Raw genomic sequence first — 23039 nt, 5'->3', positions numbered from 1 at the left:
TCCATACAATATTAAAGCTGATCCCCCCCCCCCCCGAAAAAAATAAATACAAATAAAATAATCTTTGGTTAGTGGAGATGGAAGAGACTGAAAGGAAAACGTATGCTTAAAGTACTTTGCTTCCTCTTTCAAAATATGGTTTGGTGAATCATGACTGTTCATAATTTGTAACAAGTTTCAGTTAATTCTTTTTGGTAGCATTTATATGTTGAAGATGAAAAAAATATATATTTCCCCTATATTCTATCCGGTTCACTTTGTTTAATATATTACACTTGATCTTTCTTGAATAAGTTTGTCCATATCTTTTAGGTTTTCCTCTAACATATTCTGTGCCTCTATGGTAGAGTTGCTATCCATCTGTACTGTTAGTCCTATTTCCTTTGTTAATATGAACTCTTTTGACCTAAATTGCTTTTGTTTTAAAGATTAGTATTGAATTGCATTTCCTCCTAAAGGCACATTTAAAAGTGTTCCATTCAATTAGGATGGCATTGTTAAAAGTTAATTTGTGGAATTTCTTTCCTCCTTCATGCGTTTCAGACAAATCGGTTGTATTGTGACAAGGTAGGGGTGGGATATAGAAGATGGTATTTTACCAAATAGGGATAAGTCCATATTAAGTCCAAGAACAGCTCAATCATTCTATGTGTGGCAGCTCTGTGAGCCAATACTGTATGTTAAGTAAACATTAAGAAAAGAGGCAGTAGCCAAGGTTAAAATGACAGAATAACCCAACAGCACACAGGTGTCATCAGAAGAGGCTTTATTTAGGTGCGTAGTATCCGAGACCAGAGTGAAGGGCCTCCTCCCCATGGTAAAAAAGAGCAGATCGACTCCCAAACCCTTAGCCCCTACCTCCTAAACAAGTGAGAGGTGCAAGCAATATAGTGATACTTCCATCTAGCCTATCACAAGGCAAAGGGGAGGTCTTACTACCTTACCACCTATCCAAATCTCCCAGACCTACACATTGCCTCGGGGTTAAGGGTTGATTTGATACAACTGCTTGGATATAACCTTGGGCTACGTCTAATGACACATCTGAGTTTCAGGAGAGATGACTGTAAACACTGGACTTCTGTACAAAAACAAAACCCCACACGAGTCAAGATCCCCCCCCCCACCCCAGGCCTCCCAGTCACTTAAGAAAAACAAAACATAAAACAGAAGAAATATGCTGTATAATTCATCTCAACTACAGTAGCAGACTCCATTTCTGTCTCCATTTACACCCGTTCTCAGATTTACAAAACAAATTAAATAATCTCCTTGCATTTTACACAAAATAGAGTCTCCATATTATTTAGCTATTTACACATAGAATATTTACATTACAGCTTTATCGTACAGGCATTGCCAGGCAGCCCTCCGCGAAGGTCGCGACCCAGGGATCCTGAGAGAGTTGCAGGCAAACAAGTGGCGTCAACGTCACTGGGTCCAGTTGTTCAACTCCATATACTTTCTATGAGACAATTCATCAATCAGCATATTAGAAACTATGGTGCAGTACAAGTGGCCATGATGATGGTACCATGCCTATAGAATAAAACGGGCCGTGGTTCTTTTGTTGAGAGTTCTGCGACAATGGCTTTGTTAAATTGCGATAAAAATGATATTGAACTGAACTATACTGAACATTTTATACAATCACAAACAATTCTCATGCTGAAAATGTGCCCTGAGGTCAGGCAAAAGTGCTTTGTTGTTACAAATTTTGTTGGCCTCCCATCATCTGTACATAAAGAAGGGTTTGTCTTGTGATGGTGAACCTGCGGCCTCAGTCTGAACCCCCCAAAAGGGTGGAATTATCAAGAGCTGTCAATCAACAACTGACTCAACCAATGAGAGAGATCTTTGACGTGGGGAACCAATAAGACTGCAGCACATCATGGGGTTCAGAGACTTTTCATTCCACCATCACCCGAAATACCACGTCTTCTTGTGACACGGTGGAGGCTTTTGTTCAGAGGTATAAACTCTGGGTTTATTTTAGCCCAGAAGTACTAGTATGAACTAGCATAGGAGTATATTTTCTATTATCCAACTGTCGCTGACTCGTTGAGGGCTGCCGCTGAGCTGTCGGTGGTAAGTGCCCATATTGGCTGGAGGGGAGGGGTCAAGAGTTAGGATAGAGGTCACGGGGTTAGATTGTCTCACGTCTGAGTACTTCAAAGAGAAAAGGTGGGACAACAGCAGGAACACAGTCTGTCTGGGGGTCAAATGTCAGACTTCAGTTCATCAGGTCTAGTTAAACAAAGCCGGCCTTTCCCCATTTGGGCTAACCATCCTGGTTTGGTTAAGTTCAGAAAGGTCCTGTTGGGGAAGGGGGTTTGGTGGCAGTGCAAACTGGACAGGCTTCACTTGGACGTGAAAGCAGAAGCATGACTTGGTGTTGGGGAAACAAAAACAAATCAAACAAAAGTTTACTATTCATTCCTCCTCATTTTCTGTACAAAATGGCTGTCCAATCTGCTAGTCGAGTCAGTCCTGAAACCTTGTGCCCTCCTCACACAACATGCTCACAAAGTCAAACGCACAAGGCTTCAAAGAAAATAGTTCCAGTCATTTTTCTCAGCCGTTTCCAGCAGTCTGAGTATTATACACAAAATCAGCAGTGGCTCGTGACAAGCAGACCAGGAAGGAGGCTGGAGGAAGCCAGGAAAACACCCAGCATAGCAAGGTTACAAAAATGGCTAGCTGATTCAGCCAATCAGGGTTGAGACCATTGAGGGCAGAGTTGCAATGGAGAAAGGGGGTAAAGGTGGGTATGGGGGCAATCTCCCCCTTTCTCGTCCCTCTCCCACTCATTCGCACTTTCTCTCACATGTCTTTGGGCTCTAGCTTGCAGGACATTTCAAAGAGCAGGTTCTGATTGTCGATGACCTGCAGCTGGCGAACGTAGGCCTTGGTCTGGAGGTGAGAGGGGGAAGGCTCTGCATCCAGAGCTACGAAAGAGAAAGAGGTCAGTTCATTAGTTACCCCCAACAAAACAATTTATGCAGTAATCATATTCACCCCCTAGATCAGGGTCCCCTGGGTGAAATTTGGCATGCAGGTGGTTTTTATTTACACCCCCAATTTCTTAGCACAAATATATAGGTTGGAGCTGATTTCCTGGTGTTTTTAGACACACACACACACATACATACATACATACATACATACATACATACATACATACATACATAACAAGTCTAAAAACACTAGGAAATCAGCTCCAAGTTATTTTAAATTAAGCAACCCTTTCCCAAGTATTCCCACTCATAACAGAGGCACATGATTGTATTCAAATCAAGGTAAGATTTTAGTCAAACATTTATGTTTGGGATTCTTCAGGTCAATTTGCAGTCTACATATTATTTGTAATTATATTCCATCCTCCCGACCACTTGCTCAATAAAAAAAAATGAGGCCCAAGGCTGAATCTAGTTGATGATCCCTGCGCTAGATTGTAGTGTTTAACCCCCAGAGAAGCTGCTGTGGCGTGCAATGTCCTAATCTCACCAGCGGATGGCGGCAGACAACCCTACTATTTCCACTTGACCTAACAAGAGGATCGCAGCAGCATCTGCTCACAGCGAGCCCACACAACACAGCAGGCTAAGAAACTGGTTTGATTCAGTTCTAACCAACAGCAAAACACTTTTTGTCAGGCAGGCTAACAATGGCCACAAATTGTCCTTTCCCATTCTGGGCGCAGAAAATCCTCCTTGGATGCGCCATTATCCTCCTCTGTGCCACCATCACAACAGCAGCAGCAATCTATAGGATTAGATGGTCATTAACTCCAGAGCCCAAAGGGCCATTTTGAAGCCATTTCCTTTGGGGGGGTTCAATGGGTTTGTGTACGTGGTGTATGCCTGAATGTAGCCTATAGCTGTCGGAGAACACACGGTTAAACATCTCCCTGTGTGCTCTAAGCTCGCTAAGCAGAAGTAACCTATGCTTAATGGAATCAGATGACGGACAGAGGGGGAGAGAGAGAGAGAAAAAAGAAAGATGGGGAGAAAGAGAGGGATAGAAATGACGGGGTAATTCAAAAGAGTGACCCCTGGGTCACCCAACGAAGCACTCCATACTCCATCCGTAATCTGTACCGCTGTAACTAAACCCTCTAGGATTTACGCATCTAAGCCCAGATTCATTATAGCACTGTGTGCAATATAATACAGCCCTAAAAAAGGGTTTCAGCACTTCCTGTAACTGGTCCGACTATCCTGAATGAAGGCTATGGAATATTTCACAGTGATAATAAACCCCATTTTGAGAAGCCCAGAGTGAAAATAAACACTATTTTGCTGCTTTCGGGTCAAAGCTATTCAACTTCAGGGTCCTACACACCACAGTTACGTCAAGTCTCGTTTGTGCTCTTTACATCACAAAGGAGCTTAAACCTTGGAAGCCAGGTGAATGAACGTGTCCTCCAATAGACAGAAGTTGTAACTAGATCTAAAGTTTAAAAAAATACAACAACAACAAAAACATTAACCCAGCCCTGGCTTAGGCTCTGGTCTCATGTTTCAAGTTTTAAATGTCACGTACACTAGTACAGTGAAATCCCTGTCTTGCAAGCTCCAAACCCAACAATGCTTTAATCAATATAAGCAGTAAAAAATAACATAAGGTACAGTACCGTAAATTATTTTAGTGGTGTTTAACATTGTGTGGTGTTTGTCATTAGCCAGCGCACTGTGTCAGTAGTGTTATCATGAGGAACATTCAGATTTTTTTTGGAAATATCTAGATTAGCATCTTTCTACATATAATATGCTTGTACAAATGAAGAATACTCAGCAGGTATAAACCTCTATATGTTGTCGTGTATGTAGATAGGCCAAGTTGTTCATGTGCTGTGAAACCTCTTATGCCCCATGTCAATAAACATACAGAAATAAGAGGGTGGAGATGGCCGATGTTCTACTGGGTTACTGAGTGTCTTTGCGTAGGGTCTTATATTATGCCAGCAATCTCTTGTGTGTGTCGATTGTGTAACAGCATTAGCTGGATTTGTGCGACACATCAATGATCTTAGTGTGTCTAACAGTGCCGCGCTTTACTCAAACTAATGAGCGTAAGGCACAGATTGCTAAATGTTTCTGAGTAGTGCACTAGCACGATACAAATTAATTACACTGACTCTTGGGGATGCTGGCTCTAAAAATAGTGGACCAGTCTGTGAGTTATGTTAAGTAATGCTAGATAGACTATGCGATACCAACATTATCGAGTGTTTAGCATGTCATGCTACGTGATAATAATGACATTGAACATTTAACATGCTAGGTTGTGTGATAACCATATCACAGTGATTTGAGCTGTACTCTGTGTGGTGATAATGTTATTGGGTGTTTATGCACACTAGGCTATGTAATGAATGATCATGTTAAAGTGTTTACCTCGACATAATGGCGTGGTTAGCACGCAAGGTGGTTTGTCAGACAGTAATATCATTATCGTGTCGAGAATGCCTGTGTGTGTGTGTGTGGTGGTAGTGAATGGCGGTTGTGTGATTGAACGGCCCCGAGGGCTGTGCTGTTCTAAACAGATGGCAGGGTGGAGCTCGGCACCTTCAAGACTATTCTTAACAGACAGGTGTGCCTGTGGAGGGAGGTGTGGCCATTAATGTTTACCCAGTTGAGAGCTCCTGTATCGTCTGATGCTCCTCACCATCTCCGCAACTTTATGCTGGAAGAGACAGGAGACGCGTGTAGTAAGACAGTAGTCAGGGAATCACGCTGATTGTGCCAAATAGAAAATGCATGCATTTCTTTGGCTATTCTGTCAGGGGCTGAACGTATACTCACCATCTTCTCAAAATTGACAAGCTCCCCATGAAACGACTTGCAACTCTCGTGGAGGAAGGTCAGATCTGAGAGATAAAAAAAAAAATTAAAAAAGAGAACGAGAGAGAGAGAGAGAAAGGTAAACACAGTGAAGGCAGGGAACAATTAAGTAATGGCTTGTCGACACTCGCCCCAGCGGCTGCCCCCGTCTACCGGTGCTTTAGCCCACAGACGGAGGAGAGGTAGGACCGAGAGAGATGAGCCAAAGAGTTCATCTGTGATCCCTCAATAGGAACTGGAATTTGCGGGTGAAGGGGAGGGGGGCATGTTTAATCGAGTCAGGAGGAATGTTCTGAATGCTGCTAATGGCGCTAGACATGGGGAGGGAGGGTGTGTGGAGGAGGGGGCGAGGGAGGGAGGAGGTGAGGCGATACGCTAATGTGACTTTTTTCACCCCTGGACTAAAGATGCTATGAGCGGAGCTTTATGAGCTGCACACTGGACAGCAGGCACACCTTCTCTTCCCGAACACACACACCTTCTCTTCCAAACCGACACACATATTTAAACACACACACACAGAGCAGATGCACTTTGCTAACCAACTCTCTATCACACAGCAAGCGTATGCATATTCATCCCGCACTCCCCCACCACCCACACACACACAGAGAAGTCAGATGCACCTTACTCTTCAACACACACACACACGCCTGCTTGAACAGTTATTTAACCAGAGATTAACGGCTAGCATTCGGAACTAGCGAGCAGGGTACCAGGAAGCCCTAACTGGGCTGTTAGGTTACGCACGATAATACACTCCTGCTAGAACATAACATCCATAACATTTTGAAAATACTTCACCTTGTCACCCAGGTCAGAGTGAAATATCACGGAGACGGATGAGAGGTTGTACAAACATTTAAAAGGTGGTACACCTAGAATTCCGCAGAATGTCTCCCCTATGTGGAAGCTAGGTGAATTGCAACAGCAATAGGCTGCATTCAAAACCAATCTCCCCAAAGTCATTTACTTTGGTTTTGGTCCACCAGGTTCAAACAGCTGTAAAAACTGTTTTTTATTATTGAAAAGATTTTTCACAGCGATTTAGATAGTACAATGATTCCCTACAGTATTCAGCGCTTGTTTTCTCAAACTGAAATTGGGCGAACAGTGTAGAATATTATTAACCAGGACATGACAGAGCAATTTCTACATGGCCACTTGACCTGGTTTCCACTAGATAAAACACAGCCAAAATAACCTTTCCCGTTTTGACAACAGACGCAGCTCCTGCAGGAGAAATCAATAGATGAATATCACAGAAAATCCCAACACTGGTGGGTAAGTTACTGTGAAACACAAATCATTCCACTATTGCTGCAGACATTTTATGGACATTTTCTGATGCAGATTTTTTTTTTTTTTTATCCTATATGTTGCACAATTGAGAAACATTGAGCAATACAAATAGCAATGCTTATGCAGTACGCTAAGCTGCTATCCAGCAGTTATGTGTCCTATCCATAGAGAATGATGGAGTACTCTAGTGCCCAAAAGCCTGTTTTAGCATTGGCAGCGCCATTGGGGACTTTCACCTTTTTGTAGTCAACTGGGTGGGACTTGCTATGGTTTAGAGGGATAGTTCATGGATTGCTGTACCTTGCTTACAGGGAAAGGAAACCAATGTGTTATTTGGGTGAACTATCCCTTTAAGGGAGGAACCCATAATTCTCACCAGGTCATCAGGATGGATCAGCCAATTAATTATACTTGTGCGCAAACATTCCATAACTGCAGGTGGCAATAAAAAGCCAACCTTGGTTTTATACCTGTTCAAACAACACATTCCAGATGGGAGTATGGACCCTTTCAGTTTGTTTACCAACTCATGAAAACAGTACAAGAAAATTGACGACAACAAAATGGAGACGGCCTCAATGGCGCTGCCCGTGCGCTCACAGACGCCATAATGGGCCAGATACAAAGATGAGTCCTCTATCATTCTCTATGGTCATATTATGAAAAAGTGGAAGCATCTAGCTGTGAAAGCAGTCGACCTGGTAGCCCATAGGAGTTGGTTTTTACAGTATGTACATCGTGTTGAACATTTGTCCTGTTTAAGTTTATGGTCCTTTGTAGCTCAGTTGGTTGAGGGTTCGATTCCCGGGACCACCCAAACATAAAAAGTGTACGCACACATGACTCTAAGTTGCTTACTATTGACTGTAAGCCTTACTATTTTGCATTAACATTTTAGTCATTTGGCAGACGCGCTAAATGACTACGTACATTATATTAGAGCCTGGTATACACAGCTTTCAAATGGAAAACATTCCACACGTTTTTGGTGTCTAAGTGACATTGACAAGAGATTTCATACCCAAGGGGGAGGAGAAATGGACAAAGAGAGCGAGATAACGAGAGGGAGCGACAACGAGACAAGCACACACTAAGTGGAATATACCACACATTAAGGAAGTTGCACACACAGTGTTATGGTGTAGAATAATGTAAGTATATATTGTATGTAGTCTATAACCAATCTATTATCACAGTGATGAATAAGGCTGGCCTGTAGAATAACGGCAGCGGTATTTTGTTGATCCAATTTCTGAACAGATCCAATTCTTTGTTGATCTAAAAAAAAATATGAGAACTCCCTTGAAATGATTAGATTTGAAAGAGTGAGGAATGGAGAGAGAGAGAGAGAAAAGAGTTGACACACAAAGCGGGGCACGTGGCAATGGAGGAGGGAGGTCAGGGTGGAGGAGGAGGGAGGTCAGGGTGGAGGGGGAGGGAGGTCAGGGTGGAGGGGGAGGGAGGTCAGGGTGGAGGGGGAGGGAGGTCAGGGTGGATGGGGAGGGAGGTCAGGGTGGATGGGGAGGGAGGTCAGGGTGGAGGGGGAGGGAGGTCAGGGTGGAGGGGGAGGGAGGTCAGGGTGGAGGAGGAGGGAGGTCAGGGTGGAGGAGGAGGGAGGTCAGGGTGGAGGGGGAGGGAGGTCAGGGTGGATGGGGAGGGAGGTCAGGGTGGATGGGGAGGGAGGTCAGGGTGGAGGGGGAGGGAGGTCAGGGTGGAGGGGGAGGGAGGTCAGGGTGGAGGAGGAGGGAGGTCAGGGTGGAGGAGGAGGGAGGTCAGGGTGGAGGGGGAGGGAGGTCAGGGTGGGGTAGAGCTCATTATGGAGCTGATCACCTGTGGAGGAGGTGTGTGTTCTCAAAGTAGAGAGATGAATGTCACATGGTTATGTTTATAGACAGGGTCCCATGTTGAGTTAAGAGGGTGTGAGAGCGGGAGAGAAAGGAAACGAAAGCGAGAGAAAACGTGCCTTTCTTCGATAATGAGGGACTTTTGTTAAGTCGGAGCGGTAGGTTATGAAGTGCCTCAATGCCGATGTGTGCCTCAAGTATGTGCTCATGAGTGTATGTGTGTGAATATGCTGGATGTCTTTGTATGTCTGTGTATGTAAGTGTACGACTGTGAATGTACCGCAGTCTTTATTCATTCCTCAAGAGGATGTAGAAGTACGTTTACATGTAGACTCCAGTATCGGCTGCATCTAACATGAAACAAGTATGATCGTCGCATACTTGTTTTGCCCAGCAGGGAGACAGCATGCTGAGCTTTGTGTTTGTGCAGGGTTGAGGTAGCCTGAGTACCATTCTCTTCGGCTAACATTCCACTGCCATTCCAAATGACAAGGAGTAGCAAGGAGTTGAACGTTAGCTAAAAGAGACTGGTACCCAGGCTAGGGTTGAGGGAGAGATTAACTATGGGTGTTAATTAGCAAGGCAGGGCTCAACGGCTGCCTTCTAATCACACTACACAGCATCGTGTGTGTGTTTGTGTGTCTCGGAGATATTATGAGCTCACATCTGGACAACATCTGGGGGGGTGCGCTGTGTTTGGGGGGGGGGGGGGGGGGGGGGTGTAGATGTTTGTGCCCCTGTTTTCAGCACCACACACCAACACAGTGTAGTGTTTCCTCAGCTGTGTTTTTGTATGCGTGTCCATGGCCAGAGAGAGGCCTTGAGTAGCGGCCCGACGTCACTTATTTAGTCTGTGGTTTGAGCCAATGGCAGCCTGTGTGGATGGGGGGCATATGCATTTGGGTAGTGGAGAGAGAACTACAGTGTTTGTGTGTATTTACTTGATGTGTGTATAGTGTGTGTCACAGGAGGTTGGTGGCACCTTAATTGGGGAGGACGGGCTCGTGGTACTGGCTGGAACGGAATTGGTGGAATGGTATCAAATCCATTAAACACGGTTTCCATGTGGTTGATGCCATTCCATTTTAAAATACATTATTATGAGCCATCCTCCCCTTAGCAGCCTCCACTGGTGTGTGTGTGTGTGTGTCACCTTTGAGCAGCAGTGGTGTGAAGGGGATGAGGGGGGGTCGGAGGCTGCCCATCAGGTCTCTGTAGGACTTGTGGTTCCTGGATGGATCCTGAAAAACAACAACACGCTCACTCACCCTTCACTAAATGTGCCTTATAAATGAACCCATAGCCACATACAGATTGGGGTAATTTACTTTTTGAGGTCAGAAGACCTCTTATGAATCTTGACTGACTGAAATGGAACTTAGCCCAACCCTGATACACAGTAAGCCCATATTATAAGGACTCCCTTAACTGTCCCCTTGGAGACCCCAAACAGCCACTCACCGCAATGCTCTCAAACTGCTGGAACTGCTTCCTGAACTTCCCAGGGAGGCCCTGCCACAAACCACAGACAAATAGTCCCCAGAGTTATAAACAAATCCCTACGCCAGTGTGTTTGCTGACGTGTATGTTGACTGTGTGTGCATGGAGTGGTGTGTATCACAGGAAGTTGGTGGCACCGTAACTGGAGAGAACGGGCTTGTGGTAATTGCAGGAGCAGAATCAGTGGAATGGTATCAAATACATCAAACACATGGTTGCCATGTGGTTGATGCCATTCCATTCACTCCGTTTCAGCCATTATTATGAGCCATCCTCCCCTCAGCAGCCTCCACTGGTGTGTGTGTGTGTGTGTGTGTGTGTTTTACCTCCCAGGTGAGGCGAAGGCGGCTGACTGCAGGGTTGTCCAGCCCCAGGACCACAGCTAGGAAGGACAGCAGGTCCTGCTGCTGCTTACACCTGGAGTACATACACACACACATTAGATATGACTAGACAATAACACACACTTCACCATAAACTAACACCATAAAACACACTGTTAGGAATGACCAAATAACACTACTTGGCACTAATCTAAACTATTGTCGTGGCCATACACACTATTTAAACATATATCATCAAATTGGCACATAATTCAATAGGACTGACAAGACACCCGGAACTCACAGAGCTGCGATCTTGATGAACTTGCGGAGGAGCTGCACCCTCTTGGGCAGCGACTGGCACTGCAGGATCTCGGTGGCGACCCAATGCTGCACCTCGCTGCATCGCTGCAGTACCAGCTCAAGGTTGAGGGGGCGCCAGCGAGCCTGCTCGCCGTGGAACACGTAGCACACAAACTCCACCTGGACATAACAATGTAGAAACGTACAATAAGTCTAGAGCATGGAAAATGTAGGTAGACCACACACACACGGCATAAAAAGTTCTCGTCGCTGCTAACTTTTTGTTGCAATTATTTAGCAGAGGTTCTGCCCAGTTCTCTCAGCTCCACCAATCACGGACCTCATGCACGCAGCTGAAGAGCTCCCAGTCAAACACCACCAGCTGAGTGGCTACCTCCTCAGCACTCATGTCATGTAGTTTACTGTCGCCGGGCGACCAGTGGATCTCCTCAGGTAAGGGAAGCTAAAGAGAAACAACAAAATTGAGGCGTCTTAACAGAGAAGCTTTGGACTAAAACATTGTTGTTTCATCTTCTTGGCATATTTTTTTATATTGGTAACTTTGAGAACTATAAATGAATCAAATGTAAACAATGTTTAGTGCTATCCAAAATGGCCACCAGCCAGGGCTTTTCATTCCTCTCCATTGTTAAGTGATAACTCGTGCTCTAGGACTCACCAGGCTCTCCAGCTCGGAGGGCTCGCAGGCAAACAGGTGAGTGTTGACTCCCAGGGTGGTGAAGACGGCCTCGTCGCTAGGCCGGAAAGCGGCCTTCTCTGAGAACAACAACAACACAGATGAGCTCACACATCAGCAGACACGCAATGGATTAGTAGAGATTCCAGCGAACACATAACAAAAAGCACACAGAGACATGCCAGAACATCAACAAACTGTTTTCATCTCCATAGAGTCAAATCACTTTTGGCAGCTTAGCTCCAAGCAGTGGTGGGTAGTCATTTGTGGATTTAAATCTAAACCTCCTTTGTGGACGTAAGCGTCGCTGTTCAAACAATCATGTCAAAGCTTGCGTTGTCTGATTGGGTCTTTTGGTTGTTGAAGTGTTTTTCCCCTGCACAACGCAAATCAAACAGTAGGCATGGCGAGAAGTAATCGTAGGTTTAATGTATACAGTATCTGTGTGTGTGTGGGCCAGTGTGTGTGTGTGTGTGTGTGTGTGTGTGGTCCTACCCCCAGCGGAGGTGACAGCCACCAGCAGCAGGTTGCCAGGTTGGGTTGGCTGGTCTTCGCTGTACTGCAGCTTCTCCCTGACCAGCGCCAGGATCTCCCCCACGCGGCACGACAGACGGCTGCGGATCGTCACGTACGAGTGGTCCGGCGTGTACACCCTGCAAAAGACTGTGCGTGCGCACACACACCCTTTTAAAAACTTCACCCACATGGCTCTAGCGTGTACAACATCTGTCCCATATCCTCATATCTGTTGGCCTGTATCTGGAGACCTTAAAGGAAAATACCACTCAATAAACAATATTTTTGGCTTAAAAAATGTTTTTGTCCACTGTTGATACGGTCCCAATTTTTTTTTGCATGTGAGAAATTACATTTTCAAGATATAGAACTTTCAAAATACAGACAGTGTCACAGTGTCATGCGTTTTGCATCACATCCTGTCTCACTCACTCTCGTCTGATCCCCGGAAGGCCTCTCTGGGCTGCAGACAGGCGTCGATGCGGCGGAAGTGGCGGAAAAGAGGACGCACCTGCTTCTTCCGAATCTCCTTGTCCTCCTCGGAGCTGCTTAGGAAAACACAGTAGACGGTCTGTCAGTCTATGCATCCTTTCAAAGCCAGCTAGTTTGTATTTGGCTGTGGTGGCTTGTGTGCTACAGTGGGATGGATCCAAAAGGTCTGTATGTACCGTCGCCTGTAAGCAAGTAGATTGTAATTAATAGGGGCCAGAGTTCTTCCTTACAAGGTCAAGGTAAACTCCTAGCCCTATTTATAGGGGAAGGCACCACAATAGTTGCAGTGCAAGAAAAGCCAGTGTGAGCTAGGAGGCTATAGGAGAAACCAAGGCCATTCAAAACAACCTATTACACTAATTAACAGTGATTGTGCAATAAAGGCTTTGACTAAACCAAGAGGTGCGACACAGCAACATCCCGCTGCAATGTCTTTCACAGCCCCAGAATACCAGAAACGCTAGCAGACTAGTGCTAAAAGAAGAGGCTGCGGGCTCGGTGTGTGTGTGTGTATACGTGCGTGAATGCGTGTGTATCTGGCTGGGGTGGATGTGTGACTTACGGGCATTGGAGGATCTCGGTCCAGCGCTGAAGCTTCAGCACGTCTTCCACGAGCTCAGGGAACTGACTGAGTTGTTGGACTGCACACAAATATAGCTCCTGAGGCAGAGGAGAGAAATTACTTTCAGAGAGCGAGTGCACTTTGTGCCTCTGTCTGTGTGTCTACCAGCACTGTGTGGGCAGTTGCAGTTTGTCACAAGATGTGCTGCTAGACAGACTGCATCTACAGTATTCTGAGAGAAAGGAGCGAGAGAAAAAGAAAGCGAGACAGAACACTACAGAGCGATAGGTAGACGACAGTGGCGACAGAACGGAGCAGTGTTAGAGGCCATGAAGGAAACCGACAGATGTGTTTTTAATGTGAATATAGAAGGAAAGATCGAAGAGGCCAAAAGCCTCATTTCCCAAGGTGTGTTCAGCTGAGTCATTTCCGTCACCATGACAACCGGGGCGGCCCTAACAGGCTGCTGCCAGAATCAACACTCCACACACAGCTCCCACCCAGAGAGAACGCCACAGCACACGGCCTTGATGCCAGGCTGCTTGGATGGAAGAGCAGGTGTGTGTGTGTGTGCTTGTAAAGTGCGTGTTTAACACTGACGAGTTGTTAGATCTCACACCATCGTCCTGCTGGATGTCTGTTTGTGTGTGCGTGCGTGCGTGGTGTATCTGTGTGTATGTGCGCGTGTGTGTATGTGCGCACATCTATGTACATGTGCGCGCGCGCGCGTGTGTGCGCACACGTATGTACATGTGCGCGCGTGCTCCATGAATGTGTGCTGGACCAGTACCTTGGGGAAGCTGTTGGACCTCTCGCCCTCTTCCTGCAGCAGTTCTCTGTATGTGTCCAGGTAGCGGAAAGCAACACTCAGCACAGCCTGCTTCCTCTCTGCTCCGTCCCAGCTGGGCCAGCCCTCCCCTGCCTTCCCCTCCACACCGAATCTGAACCCAGAGTCAAGGGGGAAAAACGCCACAGAGACCGAGAGAATATCTACTGATCACTGTCATGAGGAGATTAATATTGAAGTTGGGGAAGATATGGAATCATTTGGAGAAAGCTATTTTCTAGTACTTGTTTACTATCCATACCAAAATGATGTATATGCCACACTAGCAAAGGATACACACACACTTTGTAATTCTATCATAGTTGCACAACGTTGGTTACGAGTACCTTCACGCACACACCACACTGACAGAAGGCACACATTAAATTACCACTCACACAAGCACATGCAGGCACTCAAAAACACCCTGTAGAAACTCTAATAAACTCACTGAAACACACAGCTGTAGAACCATGGTCACCAGACACGCAGATGGAAAAACACAGTATTTCAGTGCGGTGTTCAGAGTCAAACAAGCAACTCGTAATTACAGTTTAGCCAGAGGAGAGCAGAGAGCTGTGTGGTGAAGGCTCAGACACACCCATCCATTGCACGCACACACACACACACACACACACACACACACTCCTTTTCCCTCCAGCTCCCAGCCACAGCAGGAAGAGAGGGGAGCATCTTAGCAAATAGAGAAGTAAAGAGTTTGAAGAGCTCTACACGGTGCAGCACCAGAATTTATGTGATATTGGGATATTTTTCATCCGGTGACTTGAGGTATACCATCATGCGTCTATGTTGGACTCGCCACCAAAGAGGAGTCATACGTGCGCACGCATGCTGACACGCATGGGGAAACCTGCCATCCTATCCTAAATATAAAGAAGGGACTACCCACCGGACTCCACGGCTACACTGAAGGGGACTATCCCTGACACCCTCCTCTATTTCAGACCCCAATCCAAGTCCACCACAGACCTGTGACCTACAAACTCACACACTGAACAGTATTTATCAATGCCTTGGATGACATTCCAGATCTAGTCATCCTATAGCTATGATCCCCTGTTCACCTGCTTCTCCCAGCTCCAGAAACCGCAACCTAACCCTAAGGCCAGCTGCTGGGTTTATATTGCACTGCAGTATCTCATTCTCTCGGTTTTGTTCTATTGGGTTGAGTTCCATTGCTGGTGTGAGAGTTTGGCCCCAGCTTCCACAGTGGCTTGGAGTCCCTCCAAAGCTCTTCAACATAGCCGGGGTTCTGGGCTTTGATCGCTCAGCCACTACAAGTGTAGTGTGTGTGTGTGTGTGTGTGTGTGTGTGTGTGTGTGAAGGGTCTGGGATTAGTTACTCAGGGAGAGAGACGTAAAGGGAGGAATTCTCAGTGTTCCTAATGGAATGGGAGGTAGCATTTGTTTTCATTTCCAGAAGGAAGCCAAACGTGTTTCCACAACAGAAGATTTGATTAGGGCCAGCGAGATTGAGGGAGAGGTGTGGATGGAGAGAGGGAGAAGAGAAAAAGAATAGGTGGGAAAGAAAGACAGCGGGAGGGAGGAGGAGAGGGGAAAGGGTTAAGAGGTACAATGGAGAACAGGCTGGATCATTGATCATGTGTAAGAACACCCCCCCCCCCCCCCCCCACCCACTGGGGTGTCTCACTAGGGCCCAGACAAGCTGCATTAGGGGCAGCGAGGCATGCGGACGGTCTTTCCCAGAATGCCTTTGTGTTGCAGTCTCCGTCGAGAGTCCCATTGTCGTCTGGAGGGCCGCTCAGGCCTCTAAAACACACACAGCCAGGGTCTTCAGTGAGGGAATGGAGGTCAGACACACTGAACGGGGGTTCTGGGAGAAAAGGGGGTGTAGTGTCCGTCCAGACTCTGACAAACGCACAAACGTAGACCACTATCCCTTACACACAGACATGCACCGACAGGCTCACAAATGCACACAGACACACATAATATCTAGTGGAATACATACCGTCTCATCACTAAAAAAAGCAAGCTATCATAATGGAGGAAAATTATGATTCTAAAGCCAGAGGTAGGCAGGATAATATCATTGCTATAAATATGTTAACTCTAGATATGATATGAGGCTTCTGCCTATCTCTTGGTCAACTGCAGTGTAATAATATGAGAAAGGGAGTTAGCCACGAGGCAGACGTTAAGTAGCAGTGTGGCTCATTGCCAATGAATGCACTACTACTGCGACCCAAATCCCAGCTCTGCGTCAGGGAATGTTGCTCAACTTTACTGAACCCCCTGTGGTGGTGCCAAAACAGAAACACCGTTCCTTGGCTTGGTGCAGACGGGAGCCAGAGGCGTTGTTGTTACTAAGGAGTTTTGGGTTCTTAAACCTTTGGTCGAGCGCTCCTGCCAAGTTACGAGCAACAGCACTGGATAATCTTACTCAAATTGAGCACCGGCCTGACTGAGTAGCCTAATATAGCTTTGATAATGTAGAAAATATAAATATTCATAAAAATTTAATTTTATTATTATTATTATAATTTTTTTATTTATTTTTTTTTTTATTTTTTTTTTTTAAATCGGCTAATAAGCAAGAGCTTTTACTTGAACACTGTGTGCATGTTCCATGAAAAACAGCCCTTGCTTTTAACACAGCGGACATCATATGCTAGGCTACTTAACATGTTGCACCAAAAAGACAGAGAACCTTTTCTAAAGCAAAAAAAAAAAAAAAAAACATTGTCCATGTCCAAATTCGGTGTCAAGGCTAGTTCAGTGCCATTGTTTATATTAGCCTAGCGAAGTAGCGGCGTTGAACAAAACAACATTATCTTGGCGCTAACGAGCACTCGGACAGGAAACCAGAAGTGGGCCACCCTCGCCTTGCACAGCGGATGGGAGTGCTCGGACCGAGCCTTCCTGCATCCCAATTCTTCCTGGGGATGTCTGGGAAGGGTGTGTAGGTGTGTGTATGTTTACACATTGGGGCTCCCAGGTCAGGCTAGGCCAGGAAGGAAAGGGAAGGTAAAGGATACTGCTGGAGTAGGACCTGCTGGAACCTGTCTGAGGCCAGGAAGATGGGGTGTGTCAACATGAAGTCATCCAGGAGGGTTTCTGTGGAAACGAGAGAGAGAAAGAGGGAGGGAGACAGAGGGAGAAAGGATAGAGAATGGAGGAAAGGGAGAGGGAGAAGAAAATGGGCAGGAAAAGAGTGTAAGAAAAAGGGATTATGAAGAGGGGATATTGGGAGATAGGAGAGGAAGAGAGAGCGGGAGAGAGAGAGAGAGAAAAGCATGTTAATTATGCATGGCTGTGCTTCTACAGCCGGTGCAGCTGTATCTCCACTGTACTTGTTCAACCGGTCGTGCCCCAAAAGCTCAAATTTGATTATGGTGTCAGAGAGAGATAAAAAAAATGGGTGTCTGAAATCCCTTAACGTCACCTTTGTCTGCTGTTAAATCCCTGGCCCTGGCGCAGCGCAGGGGCTTCTGCTACTGGGCTAAGATAAATCCTGTCTCAGTGAAACCGCCACCTGGTCCTCTGTGCTCCAATTCAGTCTGCAGTCTATAGCTATACACACCAGAGGGGAGGCATATTTATAAACCCTGACTAGGAGTCTCGGACCGGCTGTACTGCGGTTAAATCGCTCCAATCCCACTAAATCAGATGAGATTTCAATGACTCGTGCGGTGTTGTTATTATTATTATTATTATTATTATTATTATTATTATTATTATTATTATTATTATTATTATTTCAAAATGGCAACAAACGAGACGGATGAAATTGGAAAGTGTAGGCCTATTTCCTCTCTGGTTAGGGGGAAGTTGTTATTCTGGAAAAGCAGTAGACGGAGTGTGGAGGGATTGTTCCCGGTGACAGGATATACTTTCCCTAGTTTACTGCTGGTGTTATGGGGATAAGCAGGCTAGTGGATACTTAACCTCACAGGGTCAGACATATGAGTTAAAGAGTGTTGTATTTTACAGACAGATTTTAACACACTGACCATCAACAAGACACCACGCGCACACTAGGGGTGTGAAGATGTTGACAATATAGGCCTGCAGACGTGTGTTCGGGATATGTAACAACAACAACAAAAAAAACAAAGGTTTTGATGGAAATTACTAGAAGCTGCGGCACAAAAAGGGGTGCCCCACATTCCATTACCCAGAGTGCATCATTAAGAGAGCACTCACTAGCCGTGCTAATCAAACTGCCCCCATGCTCAATCCCAGACAGACCGTCACAAACGGAATCCATTGACCTCTGAGGGAGGGTGTGTGTGTGTGTGTGACAGAATTTGGCACACGTTGGAGCGGGGCTGGGACAGTGGAATGGCAATACCTGCTCTGAATTCATAAAGCGTAGAAAGCATGGAGGCGTTGCTGTTCAATCACTACTAGATTAAGACCTGTTCAGACCGCTCGTCTTCCTGGCTACTCTAACTATATTTCAACAGGAAAGAAAGACAAATACTGTGTGACATTGGATACTGCGAAAACTACAGAACCAATTCTCTGCATGTGATTCTATTGCTTGATTGTAATAGAGGCTTCTGATCCACTCCCTTCCTAAAGTATCCACTACATATGGTAATTAGGCACTTCCAATGAATGTAATATATTTGTCGGTGTCCGTGTGTGGATGACATTTAAATATGTGTGCTTGTGTGGTATTTTGCAGGTTCGACTGTGTGCATGCTAGTGTGTGGCTGTGTGTGTGTTAAAACGTGCTCGTTTGTGGGCTAATGTGGGTATCTGTAGTCGTTGCGTGCTGCAGCGAGTGAGTCCACGCATCGTCGACCTCTTGGCAGTACTGGTTTCCCACAGTTGCCTGGGAGATGCCACGTTGAGTGGCTGCAGTGAGACTGAGCCCAGAGAGCGAGAGAGAGAGCGGCAAAAGATGAGCAGAGGAAGTAAACAAAACAATAAAAAAAAAGAAAGAGTATGAAAGTCAGAAGACAGGCAAAGCACAGAGAGAGAGGAGAGGAAAGAGAGAGCGAGAACGTGGGTGGCGGGGGAGAAACAAATGGGATGCAAAAGAGAGAGAACCAGAGGAAAGAGAGGAGAGTGCATGAGAAAGAGAGAATAAGAGAAAGAAGTGAGTGAGTGGGCGAGGAAGAGTGGTGAAGGCCACGGGTCTCAATCACCTTCCCCATCATTATTCCCCTGGAGCTCTGTGTGTGACCACAGGAAAATAGCACATCCTTTCAACTATACCTGCAAAGGAACAGCAGGGCGCTACAGAGCTAGCTATGAAGTACAGTATGGCAAAGGAGACCATAGAAACTAATAGCATAGAGAGGACACATTCCCTGTTTGTTTCATGTGTAGCTTACATAATAAAGTCTCATAGACTAGAATGTGAGAGAAGTCATCCTGTTTGACTCATCCAATATGGCTGCCGGGCTCTCGGGCAGGTTGCCACTGTGTTTCATTGGTGAGGTCTGTTCAGGTCATTCACCTTCTAGACGTGGGGGAAGACCCATTGTGACAGGCTCTTGGATCCACACAGTGGTAACAGAGAGAGATGGCCACTGATAATCTCCCTGCTCCACTGTCAAACTAATAGTGTGTCCAACCCCCGCGACAAGAGAGAAAAATAGCATGTCACGAAGATGGATCGGTGCATGTAACAGGGTGGGGAGATGGTTTCCCTCTCTCCAAAGCCTGTTCTCTCACTTTCTCTCCTCCCGCCACGTATTATGCTGAAGCTTAAAAGTGCAGAAAATCTCTGGCTCAGATTAGAAGTGAGCACACCGCTCCACATGACAGGAGTGGGAGAGAGGAGCACAAATCCAACTCCCACATAAACACAGACACAAAACACATACGCCCCAGAATCTCAAACATGTGCACCCCCACGCACACGTTGTACATGTACACATAAACGTGCGTGCACATTCATACAGAGGTAGATGATTCCAAATGGACACGACACATACAGGCACTTACACAAACTCAACTAATTTACAGATGACAGACTCTCTCATTCAAACACTTGTGCATGAATAGAAAAACAAACAAAACACTCCCTCCCTGCAATGCCCCTGATCTCAGGATCAAAGCCCACCTCCCACTACTGCCCACCTCCCACGGTCTGTGCCTGAATCCAAACGGCAAGAGGGCTGTGGTGATGTGTGTGTGTGTGTGTGTGTGGGAGGAGGGGGGGGGGGGGTGAAGTGGGCAAAGCATACAGCCTTGAAGTACACCCTGTCCTTCATCCCCCTTTCTCTCTTTCCCTGCAGGAAGCATAAAGGCTGGGAGGAGAGGAGTGCACACTACCTTCAGGGGTGGAAAATGGCAGGATGGAGAGATAGAAGGAGGTTGTGGTTCAAGTCACAGCTGTGGGCCACCTTATACCAGGGTGGAAGGGGGGAGGAGATTCAGCCTCATGACAACACAAGGTCTGGAGACCATTCATAAAGCAGAAGCTGTACATGTGGTTTGGATCTGAACCAGTGGGACTGATAAAAAAAAAAAAAGACATTTACTCCCGAGGTGCTGACCGGTAGAAGCCTCTACAACCACTGTGACCCTTGCTAGTCATCTATGAACATTTGAACACCTTGATGAGCAATCTGTCCTTAATGGCCCATGTACTCTTACAATCTCCACCCAGCACAGCCAGAAGACAGGCCCCCCCTCAGAGCCTGGTTCCTCTCGAGGTTTCTTCCTATGGTCCAGCCGTTCTAGAGAGTTTTTCCTAGCCACCGTGCTTCTACATCTGTATGGCTTGCTGTTTGGGGTTTTAGGCTGGGTTTCTGTACAGCACTTCGTGACATCTGCTGATGTAAAAAAAAAAAGGCTTTATAAATCAATTTGATATTGGAGAGACAGAAAGGCAGATTTCAGCCCATCCCTAGCTACCAGCCGAACCGAACTAGTCTGGTATGCAGTTATATAAACTGTGATGCGTATCCCGTTTCTATGGTGACCTTATCTCTTTGACTGTACTCTACCTTACTATGCGCATACAAAAACACACACCCTCTCAGCTCTCTCTTAAGTGTTTGGGTTTCAGCATGAAGCGGTCAGATGGAGAGGTAGAGAGTGTGTGTGGGCGAGTGTGTGTACTCTGCATCTGCCTGTTGGCGCTTGTTCCACTAATCTGGTGCATCTTCTCCACGCCAATTCCCATTCTCCACCTCCAAAACACACAGCCGTTGAGATGCAAATGAACACCAGGGCAAATATAAAAACACATACACAATCCTGTGTCGATATGGCAGAGGAAAAATTCTCACACACACATATATGCATGGACAATCTGGATTTTATAAGTAACCCGAAACCAAATGGTGACAAACACAGACACACAGCAGTGGTTCCCTGCTGTTCATGGTAACCTAATTCAAACTGCACCCAGTAGCTACTCTGCGGCATTCCCTCCCCAACCGCAACCTTCCATTTTGGGCAGTGGAGAGACTTGTCTGGCCACTCGCTCCAGTGAGCTTGCAGCAAGGCTCAAATATGCACCCAAGGGCATCCAAGTCGAGGCAATGCCTTTGCCAGTCACATACTTGAAGATTGTGTTTTTTTTGTACTGTCTTTTTACTGTTGTTTTTATTTCTTGACTTAACTATTGGTCACCTAATACCTTTTTACTGTTGTTTTTATTTCTTGACTTAACTATTGGTCACCTAATACCTTTTTGTTGTTGAAATTGCACTGTTGGTTAGAGCCTGTAAGTAAGCATTTCACTGTTGTATTTGCCGCACGTGACAAATAAACTTTGATTTGATTTGACTTTCCCACCAGTGGCTAATGCTATAGGGCACATTCATACAGTACCAGTCAAAAGTTTGGACACCTACTCATTCCAGTGTTACTTTGTTAAAAGTTCATTTGTGCAATTTCTTTCCTTCTTAATGCGTTTGAGCCAATCCATCAGTTGTGTTATGACAAGGTAGGGGTGGCATATAGAAGACGGTATTTCACCAAATAGGGCCAAGTCCATATTCTGGCGAGAACAGCTCAAATAAGCAAAGAGAAACAACAGTCCATCATTATTTTAAGACATGGTCAGTAAATTATGAAAATAAAGAACTTTTAAAGTTTCTTCAAATGCAGTCGCAAAAACCATCAAGCGCTAATGATGAAACTGGCTCTCATGAAGACTGCCAAAGGAAAGGAAGACCCAAGTTCATTAGAGTTACCAGCCTCAGAAATTGCAGCCCAAATAAATGCATCACAGAGTTCAAGTAACAGACACATCAACATCAACTATTCAGAGGAAACTGCGTGAATCAGGCATGGCTACCACAGCATTCTGCAGTGATACGCCATCCTATCTGGTTTGCGCTTAGTGGGACTACAAATAGTTTTTCAACAGGACAATGACCCTAAACACACCTCCAGGCTGTGTAAGGACTATTTGACCAAGAAGGAGAGTGATGGAGCGCTGCATCAGATGACCTGACCTCCACAATTACCCGACCTCAACCCAAATGAGATGGTTTGGGATGAGTCGGACCGCAGAGTGTAGGAAAAGCAGCCAACAAGTGCTCAGCATATGTGGGAACTCCTTCAAGACTGTTGGAAAAGCATTCCTCATGAAGCTGGTTGAGAGAATGCCAAGAGTGTGCAACGCTGTCATCAAGGCAAAGGGTGGCTACTTTGAAGAATCTCAAATATATTTTGATTTGTTTTGGTTACTACATGATTCTATATATGTTATTTCATAGTTTTGTCTTCACTATTATTCTACAATGTAGAAAATAGTACAAATAAAGAAAAACCCTGAAATGAGTAGGTGTCCAAACTTTTGACTGGTAATTGTGTGTGTATATATATATCCGGATTTGGAAACACTGCTCAAATGTTTATTATATGTCC

General features: G+C 45.7%; 1 protein-coding gene across 3 annotated transcripts in view; it reads right to left on the bottom strand.

Moving 5' to 3' along the window:
• Positions 1–749: 749 nt before the first annotated feature.
• The window catches only part of LOC110538105 (rap guanine nucleotide exchange factor-like 1), a 31221-nt gene continuing 8931 nt past the window's right edge, over positions 750–23039 (bottom strand). The window contains exons 1-15 of one of the 3 annotated variants that reach the window (XM_021624703.2): positions 17638–17853; positions 17231–17309; positions 14176–14326; positions 13386–13483; positions 12764–12879; positions 12311–12478; positions 11798–11895; positions 11459–11581; positions 11120–11298; positions 10819–10909; positions 10454–10504; positions 10146–10233; positions 5808–5872; positions 5634–5688; positions 750–2948 (exon numbers count right to left, since the gene is read on the bottom strand). In XM_021624703.2, the coding sequence (XP_021480378.1) occupies positions 2824–2948; positions 5634–5688; positions 5808–5872; positions 10146–10233; positions 10454–10504; positions 10819–10909; positions 11120–11298; positions 11459–11581; positions 11798–11895; positions 12311–12478; positions 12764–12879; positions 13386–13483; positions 14176–14326; positions 17231–17289 (1467 nt within the window). In that variant the 5' untranslated portion in view covers positions 17290–17309; positions 17638–17853 and the 3' untranslated portion in view covers positions 750–2823. Of the gene's footprint in view, positions 2949–5633; positions 5689–5807; positions 5873–10145; positions 10234–10453; positions 10505–10818; positions 10910–11119; positions 11299–11458; positions 11582–11797; positions 11896–12310; positions 12479–12763; positions 12880–13385; positions 13484–14175; positions 14327–17230; positions 17310–17637; positions 17854–23039 lie in introns of those variants that run through there. The other 2 variants (XM_021624698.2, XM_021624699.2) reach the window with 2 other exon arrangements.

The sequence above is a fragment of the Oncorhynchus mykiss genome, chromosome 12, assembly GCF_013265735.2.
Source record: "Oncorhynchus mykiss isolate Arlee chromosome 12, USDA_OmykA_1.1, whole genome shotgun sequence".
Taxonomy (NCBI): domain Eukaryota; kingdom Metazoa; phylum Chordata; class Actinopteri; order Salmoniformes; family Salmonidae; genus Oncorhynchus; species Oncorhynchus mykiss.
The sequence above is the reverse complement of the archived record's forward strand: the minus strand, read 5'-3'. Positions and strand labels throughout refer to the sequence as shown.